The 26,641-nt window shown below is 32.5% G+C and overlaps 2 protein-coding genes and 1 long non-coding RNA gene across 6 annotated transcripts in view; 2 read left to right on the top strand and 1 right to left on the bottom strand.

The window, feature by feature from the left end:
- Window positions 1-4,501, bottom strand: part of LOC143048124 (WD repeat-containing protein 3-like) — a 36,217-nt gene extending 31,716 nt beyond the window's left edge. For both annotated transcript variants that reach the window (XM_076221603.1, XM_076221605.1), the window contains exon 1: window positions 4,415-4,501. The gene's annotated coding sequence lies outside the window, so the exon portion shown is untranslated. The remainder of the gene's footprint in view (window positions 1-4,414) is intronic.
- A 3,538-nt stretch (window positions 4,502-8,039) lies between these two features.
- Window positions 8,040-9,727, top strand: LOC143049288 (uncharacterized). The gene is made up of 2 exons (XR_012970164.1): window positions 8,040-8,324; window positions 9,250-9,727. It is a non-coding gene; the product is annotated as an uncharacterized LOC143049288 (long non-coding RNA).
- Window positions 9,728-13,743: 4,016 nt separating this feature from the next.
- The window catches only part of LOC143048125 (putative N-acetylated-alpha-linked acidic dipeptidase), a 64,904-nt gene continuing 52,006 nt past the window's right edge, over window positions 13,744-26,641 (top strand). Inside the window, exons 1-2 of one of the 3 annotated variants that reach the window (XM_076221607.1) lie at window positions 13,744-13,865; window positions 15,722-15,812. In XM_076221607.1, the coding sequence (XP_076077722.1) occupies window positions 13,829-13,865; window positions 15,722-15,812 (128 nt within the window). In that variant the 5' untranslated portion in view covers window positions 13,744-13,828. Of the gene's footprint in view, window positions 13,866-15,721; window positions 15,813-18,338; window positions 18,492-22,869; window positions 22,893-26,641 lie in introns of those variants that run through there. The other 2 variants (XM_076221609.1, XM_076221612.1) reach the window with 2 other exon arrangements.

Below are 26,641 nucleotides of genomic sequence, written 5' to 3'. Positions count from 1 at the left end.
AACCTTGTTTACAAATAATAGTGAGAATAACAACAATCGTTTCTTGGTGCAATCAAATCGCTTTATGAAGATGTCCAATGTACTGTACGTGTGAATAATGAGTTAACCCCTTGGTTCAGTGTGACGTCCGGTGTAAAACAAGGCTGTATACTGTCACCTACGCTCTTCGCTGTATATATTAATGACCTTGCAGATCGTATAAATGCGTTGAATTGTGGAATTAATGTTCATGAGACTATGTTAAGCATCAGTGTTCCAGCTAGGTTTTCAAAAGGGCAGGGTGCCAATCCTGAAAAAGGGCATTTAACGCGCGATATGATAATATGAAAAGGGCATATTTTAATACAAGATGTTAATCAAACATTTGTGTTTATTCGTTGAATCACAGGTTATACAAGAACAACATCTTTAGCCCATATAGAACTCTATCTTTCTACTTTTAAGGCTGAAATTAACTTGTCAAGCAGCTTGTCACACAAGTTTTTTTATCATTGCTTGGCACAGTTGAACTTTATATGCAGTATGTTTTGAAAGGAGATCAGTTTCATACTGTTTCTATGGTCTACCACAATTTATCAGTTTCACCTTTCTACCCCTGCTGTGCTTGATGGCAATACAGCACAAAACAGCTGTGCTCAGTAAATTCACAATTTTAGGATATAAAGCAACAGTGAAAAATAGTATCAAAAATAAAGAATACAGAAAAAGATGACCAAGGCACCCTACCAACACTGCTACTAAGACCCTCTTTAACTTTTCCCATAACTCAAAATAAATACCTAAACATATATATTCTTAAGCAAGAAGTATGGAGACACATTTTAGAATATGTAAATGGGTTACTCAATGCTAGGAAAAAAATCAGATTGAGTTATCTTTCTTTATTCAGGTGTGCTCCTTCTTTGGAGGATTATAAACAGTACGTAAATATGATCACAATATGGCGGCCGATTTTGTTATTTGTTGTATCAAAAATGAAGGCAGTCAATGACAAATACGTCTGAATTTTCTGTTTATTTTACAGAAAACAAGTAAAACAATGTCTTCAACGAGTTTATAATGGTTTTCCAACTTTCTGTCATTACGTTTCTTCCATGAAACTACGGTAAACATCGCAAATTGTGCCCAAGTTGTTGTATGCACATTTCTTCAAAGATAATTGCCGACTGACCGATTCTATTTGAACGAATTAATGTTGATGATCATTAATGACCCATCCGATAAACGGATTACCTATAACAACAGATTATGACACCAGTTGTAGCTTGGGGTGGTAAACAAAGTCATAATCTTTTCCCCAGGTAAAATTTAGTAATTAGCGTATCATATCAATACGCAAATTAATATGCAATCGATCTTCAAAAAAGGCAGGGCACCCTGGAAACTGTAAAAAGGGCACAGGGCGCCACTCGGAAAAGGGCGGGCGCCACGCCCTCTGAAAACGGCCTAGCTGGAACACTGAGCATATTGTTGTACGCGGATGACATTGCCTTAATTGCGCCCAACGAAGACAGTCTACAAAATATGTTGGACGTGTTGACAGACTGGTGTTCTAACTGGAAGTTATCCATTAACGCAGATAAAACTAAAGTTGTACATTTCCGCCCACAGTCATTTAACGTTACCAGATGTAATTTTGAATGTGATGAAAACAGTATTAAATGCATTGACTCATATAAGTATCTTGGGATATGGCTAGACGAGCATTTGACTTTTATCAAAAACAGTAAAGAACTCGCGAAGTCCGCTAGTCAAGCTTTAGGAGCTCTTTTTGGTAAATTTGCATCATCTGGTGGAATGTCATATAGTGTATATACTAAACTTTATAACTCTATGGTGGATCCAATTCTAATGTATGGAAGTGCAGTGTGGGGAACTAAATCAATAAATGTCATTAATACAGTTCAAAACAAAGCATGTAAATTCTTTTTATCTGTGGGAAAAAACACGTCCAATATCGCAAGTCGGGGCGACATGGGGTGGATTTCATGTTTAAATAAGCATCATATATCATGTATCAGACTTTTGTGTAAAATCACAAGAACAGACAAAAATCGGAACGTGTTCAAAATATTGAGGTGGGCCTCAAGAAGACGCAAAGGTTGGTGCCGCGATGTGGATAAATTTACCGAGTTATTAAACATTCGAAACACCGTAAACGATCTATCTTTATCTACGAAAACAGTTATGAAGTTTGTGACGGACAAAATAAAGGTTTTAGACAATACCGAATGGCAAAGTGAACTATTCAATGATCGTGGACATCAAAATGGCAACAAACTTCGAACGTACAGGTTATTTAAAACTATAACAATTTTGCCGAGACATACGTTCTCCAAATTATACCACGCTCGTACAGACGTACTCTAGCCTTGTTCCGCGCCGGCTCGCTCCCGTTAGCCATCGAGACTGGCAGGTACACCAGGCCGCCTACAGCTTTAGAAAATAGACTTTGTAAATTTTGTTCCTTAAATTGTGTTGAATCTGAAAAACATTTTCTTTTGCAATGTTCCTTATATGATGACATTAGGTTTGAATTGTTGTTCGAATGTTCAAAATATATTGACAATTTCTCAATGTTAAATGATGATGTCAAACTTGTTGAAATAATGAAATGTTCTGATATTCAAAAATGTTTAAGCAAATGTTTACATAAGAGTTTTATGAGACGAAAATTATTTTCTTAATTATTACTAATAACATACTAGTTGTAAAAGTCTTATTTTATGATTTAAAAGTCACTGCGATTAATTTTTTATAAGATAATTAAATATGTAATCGTTAATTTTTAGATGAAATTATTTTAAAACTTAGAATATATATTTTATTCTTTTTAACTTATTTCCATACTTTTTAACAACATTCATTTCGGATTTTATTTTTTGCTCAAATATATATGCTTTTAAATGCATAAACACGTTTTAACTTTTTTTTGATGATAATTTTATGAATTTTACCATTAAACTCTATTACAAAATGTAATAATGTATATAACATGTGTTAAGTGTCTCATAGGTCAAATTTATGACTGGGTATTGATTGTTTTATTGTATACTGTGATTTGTAAATATTGTCAATCAATATGTGACACTATAATAAAATATATATTTATTTTTTATAAAAGAATTTAGACATCAACATTAATCAGCAGCATTTTCTTATAATTGTGATCCTAACAAGTTTCATCTTGTGTAACATGTAATTTAACAAACAGTTACATACATGAACGGTACAAGCCGATCCCCAAGCTTATACATATTAACTTTGTTTTTCTTAAGTTCTTAATTTTTTTCAAATTGGGAAATGTTGTTTGATTTGCCGAATCGTTTCTATAAAAGAGTGCTGATATTATATTATGTAACATTAATTAATCAGCATTGGATTGAATTAAGTGATTACGAGTGGCATTACCTTAGTTCACAATCATCAGACAACTGTTAAATAAACAAACCAATTATAGACTTATGATTCGATTAAATAAGTCATTATGATGAGTTAAATTTTATAGGTCCATTGGACTGTAAATATTTATTTAGCTATTCTGTGTGTGAACTGAATAAAATAAAAATTGCCATGAAATTCAAAGTAAAAGTTATCATGGAAAATAACTTCATAATTTAAAAATGTAGAAACTGCGATACAAACGGACACAATAACACTCATTTTCGTATCGATTTAAAATAGTTCTTTAACTGGTACTCCAATACTTCACTGACCTGCTGTCATCCATCATCGATCGGACACATTTTTCAAATTCCATTTATACTGTTAAAATTTGTGACAAATTTCTCCAAAATCAATATAGTTAATTCATATTTTATCATGGGGCCGGATCGACTTGGGACCGGATCGACGTGGGCCGGATCGACTTGGGCCGGATCGACTTGGGGCCGGATTGACTTGGGGCCGGAACGACCGGATACCGTGAGAATCGAACTCGGGACCTTCAGCACTGTAGCCATCGGTCACTACTAGACCACAAATAGTCCGAGATTACTCTGACGTCCAACGGCTGTTTTGCCAGACAAGCTGGGGTCCCACGGCCCCAGCTTGTCTGGCAAAACAGCCGTTGGACGTCAGAGTAATCTCGGACTAGACCACGAACTCACTTCAAGAGAAGCTCTATTTTTTGCATATTTTTACACCGTTATTGATAGGATTTCAAACTCTTGAGACTTATCAATAACATCACGAATCTTGTATTGCGTTATTCTAATTGGCTACTATTGTCCAGTTTTTGCCGGTATTTACCAACCACCGGACTATAATCAATACTAGTATTGACTGGTTCTTTGCCAAAGGCAAAGGCCAACCTTGTCCTTGGATTGTGGTCAAGAGTCTTGACCGTCATGCCAATCGGGATTCACTATAGACATAAATATATTTCGATTTGGCTGCTAAATCTTACGCTTACCAAATGTTTATCAAAGTCAAAGTGTTCTGAAGAAAATTACATTCAACACGTGCAGTCGCAAAATGTAAACTTCCGGTTTTAAAAACTTCTTCTTCTTCTTTGTATAAGCTTCCTATAGACAGGAACACCTCTAATGATATTAGAGTATATATGAGGGTAATTTTGTGGATAACTTTTTTTGTTTTTGTTTCTTTACAACTATGTACAGCACATTATGTGTATGTTTGTTATTATATGTACTTTTTGGTTTTGTTGTGTCTTTTAAAGTTATATATACAGATATTGCTTTTTAACTGGTTTATTATCATATGCTTATCTTATTTACATATGTCAATGATGTGTTTTTCCTATTCATGCAAGTGACAATAAAATTACCTATATAATAGATGCTTACATGGGTGTAATTTACATAGGGAGTTTATGATGTTAAAAGAAAAAAAAGAAAACTTGTTAAAATATCAACATAGTAGCCAATGCTTAAAATCTAAAACATATCTTTCATTTCATCTAGATATGATATCCAACTTTGCTCAGTATGATAAAACAAATTTCATATTAAAAATACATTATGATTTTAATATAATTATTTTGTGCTTTATTTTAAGATGTTTGTACCATTTAAAATTTCAATGGTTTATTCTGTGCTCTTCTGTGCTCTTATTCTGTAAAAACAAAATCCTATTCATTTTACCTTACAAAAAAATAGGAAATTAAAATGGATAAAAGTATTAACAACGTAATATTGACTAAAGGAAATTAAAAAAAAAAAAAAACAACAACAAAAAAACAATTAAAATTATTACAAAAAAGATTAAAAGCCATGATGGTGATGTTAAAAGTAAAGACTTTATCTGCTTCACTTGTAGTTTTTAAAATTACTTTCACAAAATCATAATCATTATATATGGTTGTTGTGCTTGCAAACGGGTGATTTTCACCTTCATGTTGATATTATTATCAGAATATATCCTTTAATGTCCTTTTTCACTTTGAATATAGGCTTTTGTTTCAAACCTCTACACACGTATAACTGTCACTACATGTATATATTCATTGGCACATATTATTTGTTGTTTAATGCATCCAGTACTTCTATTCTCTTTGCGTGAAGTTGGAATAATAGATTTCTACATTTTTCTTCTATCTTGGTCATGAGTTCACTACTTATGTTCAGTGTTTCTTTGAAATTATTACAATCCAGTATCAATTGTGTTATTTCCATCTTATTGCAGCAGAAAGTATTCCATTTAATTGGATCAATATTATCCAATATTTCCATTTTCATCTCTACATAGTATTTCTCTCTTATAGTACTTAACACTGGACAAGAGGTAACCATATGAATAATGTCTTCATTTTCTGTATTGCACAGCTGACATAACGGTTCTGCCACAAAGTGTGTGAACTTGTGTTTGTCCGACTGTAAGATATATGCTCCCGTCATCATTCTGGCTTTTATAATTGCTTTTCTTAATTCAAGTCGTGGTTGATTTTGTAGATTCCATACTTGAGCTGTTTTTCCAATTTCTAAATTTTCTATGTTCATATTTTTTAGACTGGTTTTATTACGAGCTTCAGATTTTAATTGAGCATTCCAATATTGGTTTACTTTTTTCTTTATTTCTTCTTTCCATATATCTCTTTTTGGAAGATTTTTCTGCAAATAGTTGATGGAAGGAAGATCATACATCTCAAGTATATTCAGTATCCTGCTGAAAAAACTTTTCTTGTTGTCATAGTTAGTGGCAATTTGTCTAATCATAACATCTTTAATTTTGCTGTTGTCACATGATAATATAGAGTATAAAAGTGATAAATGTCTTTTATGTATTTCAGCTTCTATAGGCAATGCTCCAAGTAGTAGTAGTACCACAGCATTTGATGTTCTTTCTGGTAGTGACTGTAGGTGCCTCAAGTTTTTCCTATGGAATATCTCTAGTTCCTCTATATTTGATTTTGTTAAAGGTAGTACTTCTAAACCATATGTTAATCTTGGTATTACATAGGTTTTATATATTTGGTATGAGATTGCAGGGTTAAGTCCATTTGTACCGTGCACACCAGAACCCATAAGTGCATACTTTGTTCTTCTAGCGGTTTGTATTCTTTCTTTGATGTTGAAGTTATGTTCTTTTCCATCTGTTCTCTTTATTCCTAGATGCTCACTACACTCAGATGTTTTTACGACTTTGCCTCCCATTGTCCAGCTGTAGCTAGATTTACGCTTTGAACAGTCGATTATTTCTGTTTTGGTTGGATGTATTTTGTAATGATGCTCTTTAGCATATCTGTCTATTACATTCAGCATTACTTGTAGCTCATACTCGTTGTTTGAGATAAAGGCTATATCATCTGCACAAGTTGGTGCCCCTACATATATGTCTCCCAAATGATATCCCAAAGAGTTCTGTTCTAGCTCTACTAATAGGTCTTGTACAAATATTTTGTATAAGTGTGTTGAAAGTATACCGCCTTGCCTTACACCTTGCTTGATTTTAAATGGTTCACTAAGTCCATCCATCCATTTTACTTTGGAAGTAAGCCCTTCATATAGTTCTGTTAGTATTTTCCAATAAGTTGGATGCATATAAACTGGTCCCTAAATAAATACTGGTATATTAGCCTTTATACGTAGAGCTTATTGGACAACAGTAACTCTCGGTCATTATCATCATTCTGTTTCCGTTTCCGAATGAAAAAAAAGGTTTGTCTAGTACCACAAAAAAATACTACAAAGATGAATTAGAAGGAACATGAATGAACAATATCTTAAAAAAATAAAATATCTTTAAAATGGAAATATTTTTTTTGAAATGTGTATCTCTCCGCACTTTGAAGAACACTTGCAAAACTCAATAAGGGGTAAGTGGCCTGTTTGAAGTTATTTTTTTGCCCCCGAGTTTCACGGCCATGCATGCCGCATCCCGATGATGATGTATTTGTCACTGGACAACACACAAAAACAACCAATCTCACCAACGTGTCAACGCTCATCACCCACCATACCACACCGATAACCTTACCATTCAATTTTAATAAAATATGTTCATATTAAACTTTTATAAAAGTCAAGTTAGCGAATAGGATAAGTATCCCAGATTACTGAGTGGTTAGCATTATTAGTCTCAAATAAAAATAATTATTAGTTTTTTGTCTCTATAGACATGCACTTGACGTACAGAGAAAACTGACAGAGCGGTCCGTATCCGTTATTTGCACGCCAAAGGAACGCTAAGCAATCGTATACATATCTATTTAGGGGCCAGCAGATGTCCGCTTCCGTGTGCGGGATTTTCTCGCTGCTTTGAAGGCCAATTGGTGACATTCGTCTGTTATCTGCTCTTTGGTTGTTGTTATCTCTTTGACCCTTTTCCCCATTTCCATTCCCAATTTCAGCATATACAATTTTTTTTTTATAACTTCATTGACACATGTTTCTAACCAAAATATTTTTGTCTAAATGAACATGTATATATCCACGCTCTGTATGAAATACCAGAGTATCAAAAGACTTCGAGATATCAATGTAAATTCGATATGTAACACCAAATGCCAATCGTCTGACAACAAACCATGCTAGGTATCCTTATCAAACACTAAGATAAGTATATATCAGTCTTACAGTACTGAATTATCCCATCTAGTTCACCTCGTATCTTGTCCTGTATAATGGAGTTATTACAGACATTTTATTTTCTGTTTATCATCTTTGAATATAAGGTTTTTTGTACCGATCATTATATTCATTCGGAAATACAGGAAATAAGGAATCTATTTTCAAAAGAAATGTTGCGGTTGGAAACTGAAATGTATAATCGCTATGACAGAGCTGCGAATGAAATTAAGTTCTTAAAAGAGCAAATGAAAGACTGCAAATGTAACAAACACACCAACGGAACAGAATCTAACCGTGAGTAGAATTTAAAATTATCCCTGAATGATTCATTATAACAAGGAAATCTGGCAAGTTCAGTCTATGATCTAAGTCCAAGAGTTTGCATCAAAATGATGTTGAATAACAAGTGAACTTATCTCCTGAACCACTTAGAAAACATCATATTTTCAAATTAAACTGCCACATCCATTATATTATGTTAGTTCACAGACACCACACGGTTGCTCTCTCAATTTATAGGTGACAATTGTTGCAAGAAGGGACAAAAATGAAATACACAATACCAATCAAGAAAGGATCTTTTTAAGTAAAAAAAAAGGGGGAGGGTCATCCCCCAAATGTGCCCGTGCATTTTCCTAAAACTTTTAAAATTTTCCAATTTCGTGTTTCAACATCTGTTAGGTAAGTAATACTATCGGTCGCCTTATCAGTATGAAATGAAAGACTTATAGCCTTACTTAACCATTTTATAATTGAGAGAAGATATGAAATTTTAACTTTCTTGTGCATGGATTTAGGACTGTAGTTGTCTATATATGTGTTCAACAAAAGACAGATGACGGTAAACTACATCACAATATAATTCGTTTCAAGTTTAAGATGTCCATGGGCACGCATAGTATTGCATACAATTAGTGGTAACTATTAAAAATTGTGTAAAAAGTCATAAAAAATACCAGACTTAAAATTGTTTTCTCCAGATGTGCGTTTCGTTACTATATATATAGTGACGCTTGAATTCAAAGAGTATAAAAGAATAGTAATTTTACGCTGTAAATGAGATACCAATCACTAAAATTCAACTTGTTTTCTTGTATTCCTGTAGATATATATATATATATTTTTAATTTTGTTATGCTAAATATAACAAGAATGGAATTTCGCTACATCTTCGAAAAGGATGAAAAAATGTACATGTGTTTTTTTTTCTGTTTTGTAGAAGACAAACGACTCCTAATAAATGCTCCTACTGACACACCAGGATCACAAAAGATAGCATTTTATGCCCATCTATCTAAAAATATCGATAACTTGGGCAATCATCAGCCAATAGTATTTGACAAGATCAGATTGAACCTTGGAAATTCATATAAATCTGTTGACGGCGAATTCGTTGCCAGTGTCGAAGGGACTTATTTCTTTATCTGGACAATCTCGAATAGTGATCATACATCTATGCAGTCAGAATTAGTCGTTAATGGTCAAGTCTTTGGACAAATTATCAGTGATGCAACAGATCATTCGGATTGGGCAGTATCAACGGCGTTTGCGATCGTTTCACTGCAATCAGACGATCGTGTATGGATCCGTTCAGGTGTTGTACATGGTGGCCATGTTAGTGGAACTGGGTATGGAACATCGTCATTTGCAGGATTCCGCCTGTGATAAACACAAAGTATTAAAAAAATGGGTTTCTATTGTTCTCTTTATTCAAATTCAGTAATACACTCTATTGGGTTATAATTATAAAAAAAAGAAGATGTGGTATATGATTGCCAATGAGACAACTCTCACAGATGGTCTGTTTTTCATGAAGAGGTGTCATTAGTTAAAAGATACCTTCCTTCCTTTTTTCTTTTTTTTTTGGCAATGGTATACCCCTGGATCCGCCTATGCCAGCTTTTGATTTATTCTAATTTATAACCGAAATTCCGGAAGATGACGGGTTACAGAAATCCGTTAAAATATCCACATAGAGTTTACTTGGGGTCAAGTATTTTTGGGACATGGTCGCAGCAGTCCTTTTCAAAATCCAATGATGCTTTTTTCATATATATTTTTGTTTTCAGGTACTTCAATGCATTGTTGTGCAACATATTTTAACTATCTGCATTTTGTTTTTCTTTAAACAAGCTTTCGACTAATGTATATTGCAGGATTAAAGGTCTCAGTAGTCCGTTCAAAATCCCATGTAGGTTTTTTTCAAGTATATTTCGGTTTTCGTGACCTCTGCAACCTTTCATGTAGGTTTCGTGAATCACTACATAGAAACAAGAAACTATGAAGTATAACAATATAACTGGAGTGTAAGTTTTGCTCCACGTTGTCAAGAGAGAATATATTAATTAAACCTTATAATGCGCTAGCTGAGGAGACGGATTCAGTGGTTGGGGTGGATACAAATATGGCCCAAAAAATTATGGATTAAAAATTTAAACAGATAGAGCGCAATCTCTTTGTTTATATAAATTTCTTTTTTTTTATGTATATATTTGTATTCATTTTTTTGTTTGTTTTCAGTGTTGGCTGCGACAACAAACCGTATGAGCTATAATATCCGTTCAAAGGCGGATACGCCTTTATCCGATAAGACTCTCAGTATTAAATATATCAACCTAGTATTCACATTAAATAATTATTTTTTTTCAATTCAGAGAATTCTAGAACTATAACTTCATGTTTCCTTTAAAAAAAAATAGAAAAAATAATTATCTTCAAACAATAAAACACACTCTCTGCACACTGGCGAGCTATGAGGCAACCGATTCAACTACCAACCAATAGACCATGCAGCATATTTACACATACACAGCATTTGTAATAATGTACGTCCCATGCCGTTTCACTTATCTCTAACCCTTTAGATACGACTTTGCTAACTGGTGCCGATTGTTTACTCCTCGAAACTATCTGCATATCTTTGTCAAAAATGAAAGTGGCCACATCCGTGTTCACCCTCAACCTTTAGTTATGTTATGTATTATCATCAAATATAACTTACATTTCAATATTAAGAATGGACACAAATGCAGCCACTTTCATTTAACACGGAAACCGTCTAAAATTAAACTAAAATACTTAAATTGTGAAGATTTCAGTAATTCAACATGAATTAATGATGCTAGTTCCCGATATATGTGCACTGTATTGTAAAAAAAACCAGCCCATATTTATGTAGCAGAAGCATTCTACTTTCCAAAAAATAACTAAAAATATACATTTTAACAATATTGTAAAACTGCTATATTTTGGGGCCAAAAAGGGGTCTTACTGGACCTACTCCTTTAAAATATCTATATAGACATAAAGCAATTGGATTTGTGGGCAAGGTGGTAAGAGCTCAGAGAGACAGATTAATAGCTGTAACGGAGCTTAGCGAGTGAAAAGAAGACGAACAAGAAGGTGTAGACAGCAACGGGAGCCGAGAAATCTAGGTGTGGCAGTGGCTGACACGCCGACCACATGTGGGCAGTATGAGAGACTTGCACTAACTTAACAAAGAGGAATCCAATGCTTATAAAAACTTCCTCATAGCGGACACTGATATGTAATGATAGTTGTATTGCATTTTTTTTGGAAATGACACCACAAAATGAGATTTGTCACTGGATTATTACTTATGTTAGATAACAATATACATAAACTTTACTATCTGCATATCTTCCGCTTCACCGAGAAATATCAGACTGCGAAGCAGTATCAAATCCAGAAAATGTACTGGGTTTGTAATACTATTTTCGTTATGTCGATGATGGAGTCTTAATTTATTTTCAGCTGGATAAGAAATTTAATTTTTCACACATTTTGTAGCAATGGATTTATAACAGAAATGTTAACTGCATGAAGCTTACAACAAGTTATTTACTCTCGTTCTTGGCTGGCTAGTACACGTTTTAATCATATCTTTATTTATGCGATTAAACTTAAAAGTTTAAAAACACTATTGTAAGATTTTAAAATGTTTGAATTGAACAACATAAAAGAGTAAACGAACAACTGTGTAATAAATTACCCTCAACAAAAGAGAAAGGGAGATGACAGAGGCTATTCAGGACTAAAGGTATAGGATCGTCAAAAGACAAGAGGATGGATTTAAACACAAGTATGATGATAAAAATATTTAACGTGTATCGAAACTTGAAATATGAGACAATTAATCAACCCTCTCACATGAAATGAAGGGAAAATGTTCTTTTTCCTTACTTTATAGATAAACATCAGTACAGTACTTTTTAAAGTATCATACATAGTATATATATACAACTGCTGATGTAAATGAAAACGCTATGACTATAACTTAAAATGATGTAGCAATACTATGACAAATCAAGTCTTCAGTCAGTGCTATATTATTTTTAAAAGAAACACACATTATCACTCGGAAAACGGGTCAGACGAGGAAAGAACAAAGTCTTTGACTGTAAGATGTTCAGTATTGTAAACACTTGTTCGCCTCTCCTGTCGACCACAATATCGATCACCACTCGATTACATTGATTAGTGGGTTGTAAGATTAATAGTATATTACAGAATAATTAAAGAAATACTTATTTATGATATATAAAAAAAAAAGATGTGATAAGACTGCCAATGAGGATCAATGAGCCACAACTCCAACTCTTCAACATATATCAAATGACGTAGAAGTTAAAACTATATTGCACTGTAGACTGGCCTTCGTTGGTTTTTTTTAATAACGACCTAATTTGTTATAAATGAAAAACTGTTACGTAAAGCCTCGGTAACACCTTACCGGATGGCACTAACGCACGCCTAACGGATGAAAATAAAAGTTGTCCGTTGACAAAATTGTTATCCGTTGAGAGTTGATGTGCCGACCGAATAAAACGGACGCGTAAGGAATGCATAACGGACACACACCGGATATGCAACGTACGAGAAACGGTATCGTATAATTTACAACAGAGAAAATGTACGTTTTTATCAAATTTTTTATTATCATTAGGCCATAAAGTACCCTTTTAAAGTCATCCTCTCCCTATCACCCAACCGACTATCAAATCGTCACTCCCCTCATGCTATTTTTGTTAAAATGTCTAAGGTTTATGTCTGATATTAAGTGCATAAACTCTCTGTAAAATTTCCTTAATCGATATGTTACAAATGCTGGGTTTGCTATGACACCTTTCATTCTCAATAACCGATAATCTTTGTTGGTGACTCACTGTTAGATATTTGCTTAGGCACTTCATTTTATACGGCGAAAAATCTATACAGAGTATAATTGCACAAATTTAAGATTTTTTACTTTTATTATACATGTTATATACCTAAATATTTTTTATTATGGCAAAATAAGCTTATGTGGCTCATAGAAACAATGAACATGTGCATAGACTGAGGTTGAAGAATGTATTTTCGATCTACAGTACTCGGAAATTTCGTCTTTAAAGACTTTTTAATTTATGTTACTTTCTTACTTATCTTGCAAGTGTTAGACATGTTAGAGTTATAAGTGATTTTATGTTTCCCTATTTGTGAAATCTCTGGTTAAGGTTGATAGTTGTTTCCAGTTGTTTCGTTGCGAGGCTCAATATAACCGTGAGTTTGGTTTTGTCCGGTTTTATGGGTTTCTCGTTGCCTTGGAGTTCAGTATTTTTGTTAATGCATTTTTTTGCATGGGCGATAACTCATGATGCCTTAAGAATTCTACTAGATAAATCTGGTTTCTGCTGGTAAAGTACAAAATCGTAAACATTAAGCATACATGAACAGATTATGTTAAAAATCAATGATACTAACGTATTCTTCGCATTTAAACGCACGTTAATGGTGAAATGGATAGCTCCGTGAGGAAAAGAGTAACAAACGCCGGTAAGTATTCCTTTCATATAAATATAAGTTTAAGTTTGCATGAACATTTCCGGGGAAGCAACTCTATTTGAAATTGGATAAAAAAAAATGATAAAGCATGGATATCAGAATTGAATAGTTATTAAAGAAAAATCAGTATTTCATAGAAATAATATAATATAAAGTAATGAAATAAATAACCATAATAAAAAAGACGATATAATAAAGTGACTCTGGTAGGAGATTGCTGGCTTCTGTTACTGAATAATCAATGATCAGCTGAAACATTGATGATTTATATAGGCTATATAATATACGCTCTGACAAAAGTAAAGCACCACCAATTTAATTTTTAAAAATATTTCAATATAAAAATGATAAACATTAATGTATCCGACCTATAACTTAAAGAAAAGAAAACGGACCGATACAGTTTTTAAAACATTTATTAAATCTAACTTGATTAACATGTGTTTACTGACCAGAAATTACGTGTTACTAATGTCACTAATGTGTGTCAATATAAGCACATGCATTTTTGATGGAATTGATTAAATAGGTTATCATATGAAAACATAAAAATTTATCAAGACAACCCAATCAAACGACCAGAACTTACTATAATGCATTATGGTGAACGCATGCACGAAGCAGTGCCGGTTACAAAACGATCCTTGGTCAGACCGAGGGTCAGACAAGAGTAGATTCTTGTTAAAACTGGTTAACTTAAGTAAGACATGAGAGAGAAAAGTTAAACACGCTTTACAGTACATATCGAGACAAATGTATTCTTTAAATAATAATGACATTTACTTCCGTTGTGTAAGGGAAGATTTCATACAAGAAAATATGTCTTTTCGAGGGTAAACAAATCTTCGAATGACCCTCCATTTTATACACCCTATATTAAAATGCATACGTTTGATAACCAACTATTACACCTTTCAAATAAGTTCCCAAGTGAACCGCGGAAATGTGTCATCTGAATGATTTGTATATAGCCTAGCTCACTTCTTTCATTTATATAATTGAAATGGATATATATATATATACATTTTTAAAATTATGGAAGTAACCCCCCCCCCCTTTTCCGTGAGTTCCTGAACGTTTTTTAAATAGTTTACCTGACACAAAGGGTCATGAGAGCTTTTGTCATTACTTACCACTCGTTGTCCGTCGTCTGTAAATTTTTCGTCAAAAATATTCTCTCAATGAAACCGTCTAAAAATAGAAAATAGGGTAGCTTCATTATTAATTGATATCTCTAAAACTAAAGCAATTAGAGAAAAACTGACAGTGTTTAAATGGTCAGCATTTCAAGTTCTATCTAACGTGAAAAGTTTGGAATCTGTTTTGGAAGTATATCCCTTAAAACGTAGATTTTTTCAAAACTTTTTGGAAATGTCCTTGATATTGTTTCTAGAACTCAACTACATCAGCTATGTTACAAGTGTGAATTGCAAAGACAATCAGCATGACAAGTATTCACCCTGTAAATTAGAAAAAAAATCTAACTACTTGTTTTGAATAAATTGGCTCCATAATACTAAAATTATGAATTGACCAATTATTGTTATAACATATATAAAAAAAGACCATGGAAAAAAACAAAAAAAAACCACAAAAATCTGAATAAAAGTCAACCAAACATTAGAGACTGAGCAAAACAACCATCACGAAAAGCTGGTGTTGATCTCAGATGCTGGGGAAGGGTAAGCAGATCATGCCCCGTATGTTACGCCCTTTGTGTAAGTGCAAATTTAGTGACAGTGATGCAACAATTCAAAGTAAATTTTAAAGAGGCTCAATAGGTGAGAAAATGATTGAACATTTACGACTATATATATAAACGATTTTTCCTCTTTCTCCTTCCTTAGATTCAGACCAGATTAACATGAGTACAGATTTGGAATATGAAAATCTTCAGGATGAAGATGGAGGACATCGTGGTGGATGGTTCGACAAACTGTAAGTTTAAATTTTTAACACATTTGCATTTATAAATGTACATGTTTTCTGCTTTTTTTCCGGGATTTTGTCTATTTGACTCATTTCCCGTTTTCATGCCCATTTTATATAAAAAGAAAAGTGGCTGAGTTTCGTTTGCATGCAAGTTGCGAAGCTATTTTTTGAAACCAGTGTGAAATCGCTATAGCAGATAGATGAAGGTATTACGAAAACTTAACATGTGCTTTTCTCTACATTATTCCCTTTATATTGAGCACTTTTGTGATATGACTACAATTATGATACCCTCATCAGTCATATATCTGTATATAAAGTATAACAACTGTTTAAATGTATTGCTTAATAAAGACAAATAATTAAAGATATTCAACATGTTTAAAAGAAAAATGAAAAGGTATATTGACGAAACTCGGCGACTTAAAGAAGTATATCAATCTCGGACTTTTTCCTCAGTCGATATACCTTTTTCAGTTCAATATATCTTTGTATCAATCTCATACAAAGGCTTTAATGATAATAATGAGGAGTATCAGAAGTTCAGAACGTTCCAAATGCTTTCTATATCAAAGTATACCATGAATGCAGATAGTTAAAATATAAACAATAGATCAATGTGTATAAAATAAAGAAGTAAAGTAATAGTACTCTAATTGAAGCTCGGTCAAATCAATGTTCCTCATGGAATTGAAATTTAGGTAAAGTAAAAATTAAAGAACATACTATCCGAGAATTTAAATCCTAAATGTAACCATCACCAATCTCGAAGATGAACATATACACGACTTGATACAGTATTCTAAACATGAGAGTTCGATTCTTTTGATTTTTAACCCTTCATTTATCATACGTCAAAACGTATACAAACCTGCTTTGCTGTTTCCTTGATGTACTGATGATTAAGCAGCTAAATAGGCTTATGGAATCATCTCGTTACCTCGCAAAATGTACCAACGAAATTATTCCATTTGGAACTCTAACACGGAATTATGTAACTCTGCTAAACAGTTTGTTTACTTTGCATAGTTTTATATTAACAAATCGATTGAAAAATAAAGTCAAAACGTGCTTCGTTGTAACACCTTGGTTGTTAATATGCAAGTCACGAATTTCAATTACGACGCAAATAATTGTATTGAGCAAAAAGAAGATACTACGGGGAAAGATTTATTACAACTAGCATTTCTTCCAATCATTAGTACCACAAAAGGTTGATTCCTTTAAATCCACAAAAATTTATTGAATATATATTCTGTACTACTCTAAGAAAACAATAAAAGATAAATCACAGAGGTTTAAAATGGAAGTCCTTCTTAGCAAGCGTTTAACGTTGCGATGGTATTACCATATGTTATGTGTTTGTTTTTAAATGATAATCATCAATATCTGTTTGTTTTCCTTTTCCTTTTGAGTATGATGTTTTCTGTCGATTTAGGAATTTCTATTATTTCATCAGTACTTTTTTTTTTTTTTTTTTAATTTTTAGTTACTTGGCAAATAAGGAAATATCCTTTATCTCTAGACCAAATGTCAACATTTAATTCACTTTCTGAAAATATCAGTTTCAGTTCTTCAGGAATATATCATTCTACAAATGCGGTTACCTCAGGTTTTGAAAATAACAGGGGCCCACTTGCCAATGTCCCTGAATTTTGATGCGAGCTGCTAAAATTTCTGTTTTTCTTGTATAGAACTATACACATAAGCTACAAAATTTTTAAAAGCTGTGGGCTACCATGCCAATACGTAACTTCAATCCCTGTGTTTTATTCCAAAGAGAAATCTAACGCCCTCATCTTTTCTTTAAGACTATATCTGTTCATTCATTCTTTCTTTTCATTTAATTGATGTGCCTCTACATAAAAATTACCAGTTGGAAATTTCGAAATGAAACTTGATGGCATACTTTCATTTAAGAATTGAATGCTTCTGTTTGTAAATTTATTGGGATGTAAAAGCGTTGACCGAAGTACATTTGTATGAAGCGCGGAAGCGCTTCATTCTAAAAATGTGCGCACGGTCAACGCTTTTACAACCCTATAAAGTTACAAAAAGAAGCATTCAATACTTATAATTACATTTTTTAGCTATGATCATGAAAACACGAATTTTATATATTTTTTTATTTAATTCACCTGTGCACTTTATTGTTGGACCACGTGTTATCATGAATGAAAAGTTGTATTGAGCAATGCAACTGCTTACGGAATAACACGTGATGTGCAGTTAGCCAATCAGAATAAAGTATTATAATAAAACATACATCTAATGTAATTATATCAAATTAAAAGAGGTATCCAGGCTACTGAATGTGAAAAATCGTTATGCTATGGTCTTGGTTGTAAAGTTCGCTGTGGTCTAGGTTGTATATATTTAATGATTTTTCGATATCGAGGGTTGTTAAAACGTTCCATGTAAAACTAGTTATACAGGAATGATCACGGTGGACGTGATATAGCCTAAGATATTTTTAGTATTTTTTTTCTAATTATGTAATAAAACTGTCATCGTATTGGAACTTAATAGGGATGTTTTGTAGATAAACTCGCATTTAAAAAGTTTTATCGAAACGAAGAATAGATAGCAGTGTGACTTTTATGTGTAGATACCTTATTTAAAATACTGTAGTAAATCATTTACCTACATAAAGATGTCGACGGATGTTACTAATGACTTTAAAAAGTAAGTATTTTTTTATATTCAATTCCTACCTTTTTTGCAAGAAAAACTTAGCCATGGTGACATTTTTCTTTTTCCTGTCATTCAAAGTGAAATAATCAACATTTTTATTTGAAATACAATACTTCTTTCTATTTTACAAATTTTAATGCTTGTTGTTTTCATGTATTCTATGTCATGTTTGCGTGACACCAATAAAATTAAAGTTGGACTTAAACATGATAGTGTCACTTTACAATCTATGATAGACCCTGTAAGACTAAAATTATTACCAGTATTTGTGTTGAACGTTTAGAGTAATATTATAATATGTGAATTCGGTTAGATTGGATTTGTCGGATATATTTTTTTGTTGTTGTAATACGCTTCAGATATTTTGCGACTTATTTTGATTTATGTTATATGATCATAATAATACATCAAATAGCAGTTGAATTTTGAAACGGGTTTATTTAACTTACAAATAAATATAAATTAACGAAAATGTTAAGCTGTAATATTATGTAATGCTTCTCATAATTGGATAGCAAATTGATTTGAACATTATGAGAAAGATTTTTGGGAATATTTTTGATATGATGTTGAGAGGGTAATACGATAAAACGGCAACGTATCTAAGGGGAAATAAAGACTTAAAAGTCTTGAATATTAACAACGTAGAACAGCAACTATTATGGTTTGGATCTGGTGTTGGCTTGTGTCGAAGAAGCCCTCAGATAGAGACTATGGCGTGCTGTTTTCGGCGTTTGCGTCATCGGCAAAGATATATTAGTGACTGTATGTAATAAGGTCTATGCGTGGGAATCACTGATAGTAAGTTTATAATATTTGGTATACAGTTGTATGGTCATTGGTAAGTCTCGTTTCCGTGAAGATTTTTGGCCCCGACTCTCAGTCGTAGCCGCATTGGTGTTTTTCATGTTAAGTATGTGATTATAAAAGACGAAGACGTGGTATGATTGCCTATCCACAAGAGACCAAATAAAACTGATATTAAAAAACTTAAGATCACTGTCTGGCCTTCAACAACGAGTAAAATTCGTACCGTATAGTCAGCTATAAAAGGCTACTAAATGACAAATGTAAAATTGTCATTTTCTAATAAATCACTAATAGTAAGTCATGGTATTTGTATCAACTATTGCACTTCTCATTTCTATGGAGACTATAGTATGTATATGGCACCACTCCTCAATAATTTATATATTCAATGTCCATTCCAAAAGTAGCTATGTAATCTAATTAAAAGTCTAGGGATTTTTAAATATATTTCTTGACTATAAAAAAGAAGAAAAAAAAATCGATGAACCTCTTCTCCCTTTTTAGCAGCTCAATAAGGACTTATAAGATCAATCTCACGCATGATAACAGTAACATGACTGACTGGTTACATAGGCGTCTACTCTTTTTTTCATCGCTGTCCGTTTCGTCTTAAAAGAGGTTACATCTGTGAAAAATCAAGAGAAATAGCGTCGAAAGTCATGTTATTTTCATTTGGTTTGTTTTTATTGAGGAAGTCAACGTACAAACTACAGATGTTATATCATGCGCTTCTACTATTTTGAGAGGATGATATTGAATCATTATACGATGATTAATTCTTTATGCATATGATCTTAATTTACATTTTGTTTCATTTAATCACTTCAGATTTCAAACTTTTCACGATACGAAATAACTTTTTTTTAATGTGAACAGCTTCTCGTCATATTTCCAATTTATTCCCCACAAGCATATTATATGTTGACATTTTGTACTTTTACTTTTACTGCTGCATTGGAATTTTATTTTGGTACCATAACATACAAATTTCTTGGGTTACCTTAAGTCATTTGCAACCGATATATACTAGCTGTTCTTATGTAATGTTGTTATCCACTGTTTCTGGTTAAGGCCGTGGTTCGTTGAGCGCTCACAGACATTTTTAAACCCACCATATTCTGTATATGCTTGTCCAAAGTCAGGAGGATGTAATTCAGTGTCTGTCATTGGTTCATAATCATGTCTATCATATTTGCTTTTCGTGAATTGTATTATTATAAATTAGGTCGTTACTTTTATCATTTGTATTGTTTCACATGTGTCGTGTCAGATGTTTTCATAGCTGACTATAAGGTATGCGTTTTTTTCTCGTTGTTTAAGGCCTTTCGATGACCTATAATAGCGAACACTAGTGATTTGACGTCAAGAAAAACAGACAATACCCACCATGGTCAAAGAAGTTTAAGTAATTTTAGTGAATCCTAAGTAGCATTATCATATAGACAAATTGGGTTATGAAATTATGAGATTTAAATAAAGGAGTAGTATCGAGGTTAGATATTTTTTTGTAATTTCACTATTAGCTTCTTAACTTAATTTGACGAATATTTGTATATACAAAAACTAGACACGAAAGTCCAAACGTTTTCTATATATATTTGTGACATTATGTCATATCTAGGGTAAATAATGGTAAACAAAGGATTATTTTTGAAACATGAAATAATTTCCGAATAATTTTACTTATGCTTTAACTAAATCAAGGTTACTTTGGACGAAACATTTGTTCAAACTTATCACAATAAATAGTTTCCTTTACAAATGTGTTTTGAAAGAATGTGAACCGTTTCTATTTTTAAACAAGACCTAAAATCATGTCTGTATGTTTATTTTGTAACCAATATAAAATTACAACTAGATTTACCTTAGATATCTGGTTTTATTCGGATGACCATAAATAGTTTTATAATTTATCTTATGTAGTAAGTAATAAACTTGAAGTTCTTTAACAGACTTTGTTGCTGTAGCATTAGTAAATGTCCCATAAATTATACTCATTGATTTATACTTTTTTCTCTCTTAAGGAGATGGTATATTTATAAGATTCACGCCAGGGGGTATATATAACCTCTAGGTGACCGTATTCTAGTACTTGCATTTGGTATTTTGTCACCTGACACCAACATTTATTGTACAGAACAGCTGCTAACCGTGTGTATGATACGTATATAGCAACGATCAAAATGAAGCGTGATCATCATCTTAACTTTTGTATTTTTCATCTAACCTAGTTATTGCTTTGTGTCTGTCGTCCGTGAACTATTTTTAAATATCTTCTCTGAAACATGATATCTACTATTGGTATACAATAAGGAGATATGGTATGATTGTCAATGAAAGAAGGGCGAAAAATATCAGAGGGACATTCTAACTCATAAATCGAAAATAAACAACGCCATGGGTAAAAAAGAAAAAAAAACCAGACAAATAATAGTACTACACAAGACACAACATAGAAAACTAAAGACTTAGCCATACGAAACCCATCCAAAACTGGGGTAGGTATAAGGTGCTCCGGAAGGGTAAGCATATCCTGCTCAACATGTTGCACCCGTGTTATTACAAACCCGGTAAATAGTCCAATTCGGTAGGTCACATCATTCGTGGAAATGGAACGGAGTTGTAGCTGCAACATAAAGAACATATCCAATATGATCTGTGAAACGAATATTCCGTAACGGTCAACCAACTCGTGATGGCGTCCGTAAAATTAAAGAAGGGATGATTTCAACTTCATCATCTGGAACTCTTGGTTTGATAGCTTCCTTAGAAGCAGCAACCCTCTATCAAGGAGGGTACTCGACGAGAACCACCGACCTTCAACTTACAATTCTGGTCAATTAAGATTTTTAAGTTGAAAGCACATGGAATAAGTGAGGTCGAACTTTCAACTTCAGCGTTGACAGGCTAGTAGCGACTAAATGACAGCAGCATATAAAGGGGAAGGGCAAATATAAAGTCTACATCACAAACGACTCTAAACAGCAGCCATTACTGTTTATATTTACTATTTTTGCAGAAAGAGTTATATTTAAGCGAAAAACAGTTTTAAACTCATTGTGTTGGGAGGCGTCAACAATTGATCTTCACTTAACTGGTTTTATGCATATTAGCCCAGATTCTCAACACTGATAAATTATTTTTATGCTGAATTTGGCAATACTACTCTTCCTCTTCAAAATCGTAGGAGTAATGGGTTCTTGTCTTTTCAAAAGCTCAGATAACCATCTTATGCCACCTTCTAGTATCATGTTAAGAAATTTGTCACCAGAATATACTTAAAATTGAGAATGGAAATGTCTACATGAGATCGTGTTCCCAAATACTTAATTGAATAATACGGAATTGGAAACTCTAGATTATATCAAATACTAGTAGTTTAGATATAAAATAGCAACAGAACAAACGGTGGTAGGAAAAAACTACGAATTGTACTTTAAGCACTAGTATATGAATCTTTTAAAGTATCCATTATATTTCTTCAAAGTATTTCGAAGCAGTAACTACTAAAAATAAAGAAAATGATAAAGCTTTCAAGTCATGATTTGAAAATCCCAATGTGAATGTTTGAACAATGACAAGGTTGGTATACGTGTTTATCTAATCATTGCATTTTACTCGTCGAGAGAAAGACGCGAAATCAAAAGATATATTTTCATGGAAACCGAATTACTTTACAATACTAAAATGCCAAACTAAGAAATGAATGAAACTACGATAAATTGTTAAATTGATAGAAGAATTAACGTCACGGCAATGGTTTTAAACAAATTTTAGAACTAATATCATGTGCAACAATTATATAACATTGATTAATTCGGCAGTTCGTATTTCGTCTACTTTAGTTTATAGAATTTCATCTATTTTGTACAGTTTTTACCAACTCGTGCAGTTTTCGTCAGTATAATTGCAAGAATATCTTTTTACACGGCGTTATAAAAGCTTGAAAGTATTTTGCAAATGTTGTAAATAAATTGAATTTCAAACCTGGCTTAATGTACATTTTGGCTACGGATATTTTTCAAAGTTAAATGTACAAAAACATGATACATAATATGGTTTTAAATTTGTTTTTACCATGAAAGATAAGCAATTACTTATGTATGATATTTTCATTTTCTTTTCTATTTTGACAATGTGAGTGACACAAATACATGGCTCATTAATCGCGTTTCGTTTTATAAGACTCTCAACAAAATAAGATAACATAATCAAATTAGTCTGACAAAAAAAACCCATCTATCTGCAAGCTACTTTACGTTTTTATACTATTTATAATATGTCCCATTTGATGCATATTTTCTATGGCAATTGATGGAGAGATATAATTCGAAGTTATCATACAAAACAAGTAACAAGTACTTTATGTTATTCGATTATTTCCCTTGCTTCATAATAAATACTGTTAAAATATAATTTTCTTGTACAACTTTAAAGTTAATATTTTAATTGTATTTGTACGCAAAACCAAATATGAAATTATAATGAAGTAAAGTTTGATTGTTTAAAAAGGTATGTTGACATCTAGATGTGAGCAGGTTTTCAGTTTATGTGTTCTTATTCCTTTTGCTGTTTTGTGAGCATAGGCCTATACCATGATACCACGCATCTTATACGAACTTAGTCAAACCTCAATTAAATTAACATAACTTGTATAGAAGTTTTTTCAATACCAAGAGACAGCAATTTTTTACAGAAATAACTGATTATGTAGATTACATAATGAAGGAATAGAAGCTTGAGCTTTTTAAGAAAATAAATCCACCAACTTTTGCTTAAATCGTCAATCGATTGAACCAGTTTCCAGTTATTATCCTGTACAGACGTTTTTACTCATTTTTTTCAGTAATAAAATAGTTAGAAAGAAACTGTGAAATAGCAAAAATGTTTACTAAATCAGATCAACGAAAAATTAATTGTCTGAAATGGGCAATCGTTCAATAATAGAAGTAATTGGCCTTGGATGATGTTTTATACCCGATTTTGGCATTTTTTGTAGAAACAAATTTTTATTGAATGTTTTGGATCACAAAAGACAGATTAAATCTAGTTTCATCGTTTTAATTTTTACCAATCAGGAGAGTAAGAGTTCTGTATTGTGAAAAGAAAGAAATTGCAATAAGCACGTATGTTGAGCACACTATAAGATCAGTCTTCTAAAAAGTCAACTTGGCCGATATTTTAGACTGACTTTGAAGTTATTGCCCCTGAATACATTTTTTTTGCCCTTTTAAGGTTTTTTTATGACAGGAATTATTATAAGAGATCAATAAAGATATATGGCAAAAATGTTCAGCAAAACAGGATCTACATATACAAATAAGTCAACATCTAGAAATCACATATTGACGTCTTAAGGGAGTTATTGCCCATGAAATATGATTTATACCATTTTTGCGAATTTTGCAGTTACCATAATAGATAGAGAGAAATAACTAAAAGGTTCAGCACAATACTATTTCAAATTAAAATCAACATGGCCTCATCATTTGTGTAAAGAAATTCCATAACAGTTCACGAAATTACGTCGGCGTCCGAATATATGGCGTCAATATGGCCATTTGGGTAAAAGGGTTCGTGAGAACAATCTTCAATCCTGATAACATATGCTTTTAATTGGTTCATTCAGTAGAATTCTTGTAAGCAGTAATTATATATATCAGGAAATCCTCAAGATTTGCAGTCCATATGTAATGGTGTATGTATAGACATACATTATACTGGATTGAAATATCCCGCATAACATACAAATTACCCAGTCACGTCCACATGTTTTTGTTATAAGTATTTTATGTGTAACCATCTGATGAGTTTGACTTTTTTAACTGATTTTATAGTCCTTTCTCATGTTGAACTGTTACACCACTGTCCCAGGTTAGGGGAGGGTTCGGAGCCCGCTTACATGTTGAAACCCGACATACTCTGAATGTATGTGCCTTTCCCAAGTTAGTACGGCGGCTTTGTGAAATATAACTTTTACCAGGTGGTTTGAATACCTTCATTGAGATGTACTTTACGGAATATAATCCACGCTCTTGAGGAAGTCCTTTTTTGATCAACAGAAGTAGTTCAAAGACGTACACTTTATAGTTTTTGCATATTGATTGTTGAAAGGAAAATACGTTCTGAATTACTAGTAGTACAGAATAGTACTTTTGAAGTGGGAATTCGTATGATATGCTTATATTCTCTAACCGATTACATGCCCGAATTCTTTCGAATTCTTATATAAGGAACCAAAAGAGGAATTTGCCAGTTTTTGAAATCTTTTACACTGTATTTGTATATTACATGCTGTGATCAACGTTTAAGCAATAAAAACTATTTCACGCATTAGAAAGTTCAAGGTCTAACTTAATAATAAGATATAATAAGCTACTGCAAAATTCAAGTTGGGTCAAGATGTTGAAGAACCTACTTGAAAAAATCATTATAGTACATATGTCATGTACCAATTCAAAAACCTTTGCAGTTAAATATGCCACTATGAGGTTTTGTTAATTAAAACGTTTGTGTACTAAAAAAAAAAACTTTTTTGTTAACTATCCTTTCATTCTCTTTTGTATTTGTAGCACTTTTTGTTTTTGTTTTGTATGGGTGTGTTTGTTTATTTCTGATTCTTTTTGGTTGCTACAATTTCAATGTGGTGTTTATGTGTTTTTTGTTTTAATTTTCCTCTATAAATGAATAGTTGAGTCTTTGAGACAAAATTTATCGGAATTAGTCCAAACAATCTAAAGTTGGCATTACCTTGTTTATTGCAACACTATCAACGTTATTAGTAATATTGTCAACAATATGATTTATCAATAGTTGCTTACACTTAATGCAAGATTTCACATAACGTAAGCATGTTTCTGTTAAGAAGGAAGTAGATGAAAGTAGAAAGGCAGATTGTATAAATCTGTTCTTTTGACCGTTTAAGGTTTTGAAACCCGATACATTTGTATGCACCTGACCTAAATGAATTGATACGATTTTCATAAATAATTGTGGTTCCCATAAACCGTTATGGGATAAGTAATTTTCACTTTCCGAAGTTTTGTCCTGTCAAGTTATGTTCCCGTGCATTTGGCATTTCTGCTGTGACTATTATATATGTTCACTTTTATGAATGCTTCTTTTATTTTCTAATAGTATAATCTGATGTTGTTGAGACACACAGACAAACGCAAATATATTATCTTTCGAGTTTGATAGTTTCAGATTATTCGTTTTAGAGTTATGGGACTTTAGTCGTTAGAGAACTAAGAAGTTTCCCTTGCAGTCAGGATTCTACTTCGTCAAAATTATCTCCCCATTACGCCAGTTCATTTTCACAATCGTAGAAA

This window comes from Mytilus galloprovincialis, chromosome 10, assembly GCF_965363235.1.
Source record: "Mytilus galloprovincialis chromosome 10, xbMytGall1.hap1.1, whole genome shotgun sequence".
Taxonomy (NCBI): Eukaryota; Metazoa; Mollusca; class Bivalvia; order Mytilida; family Mytilidae; genus Mytilus; species Mytilus galloprovincialis.
The sequence above is the reverse complement of the archived record's forward strand: the minus strand, read 5'-3'. Positions and strand labels throughout refer to the sequence as shown.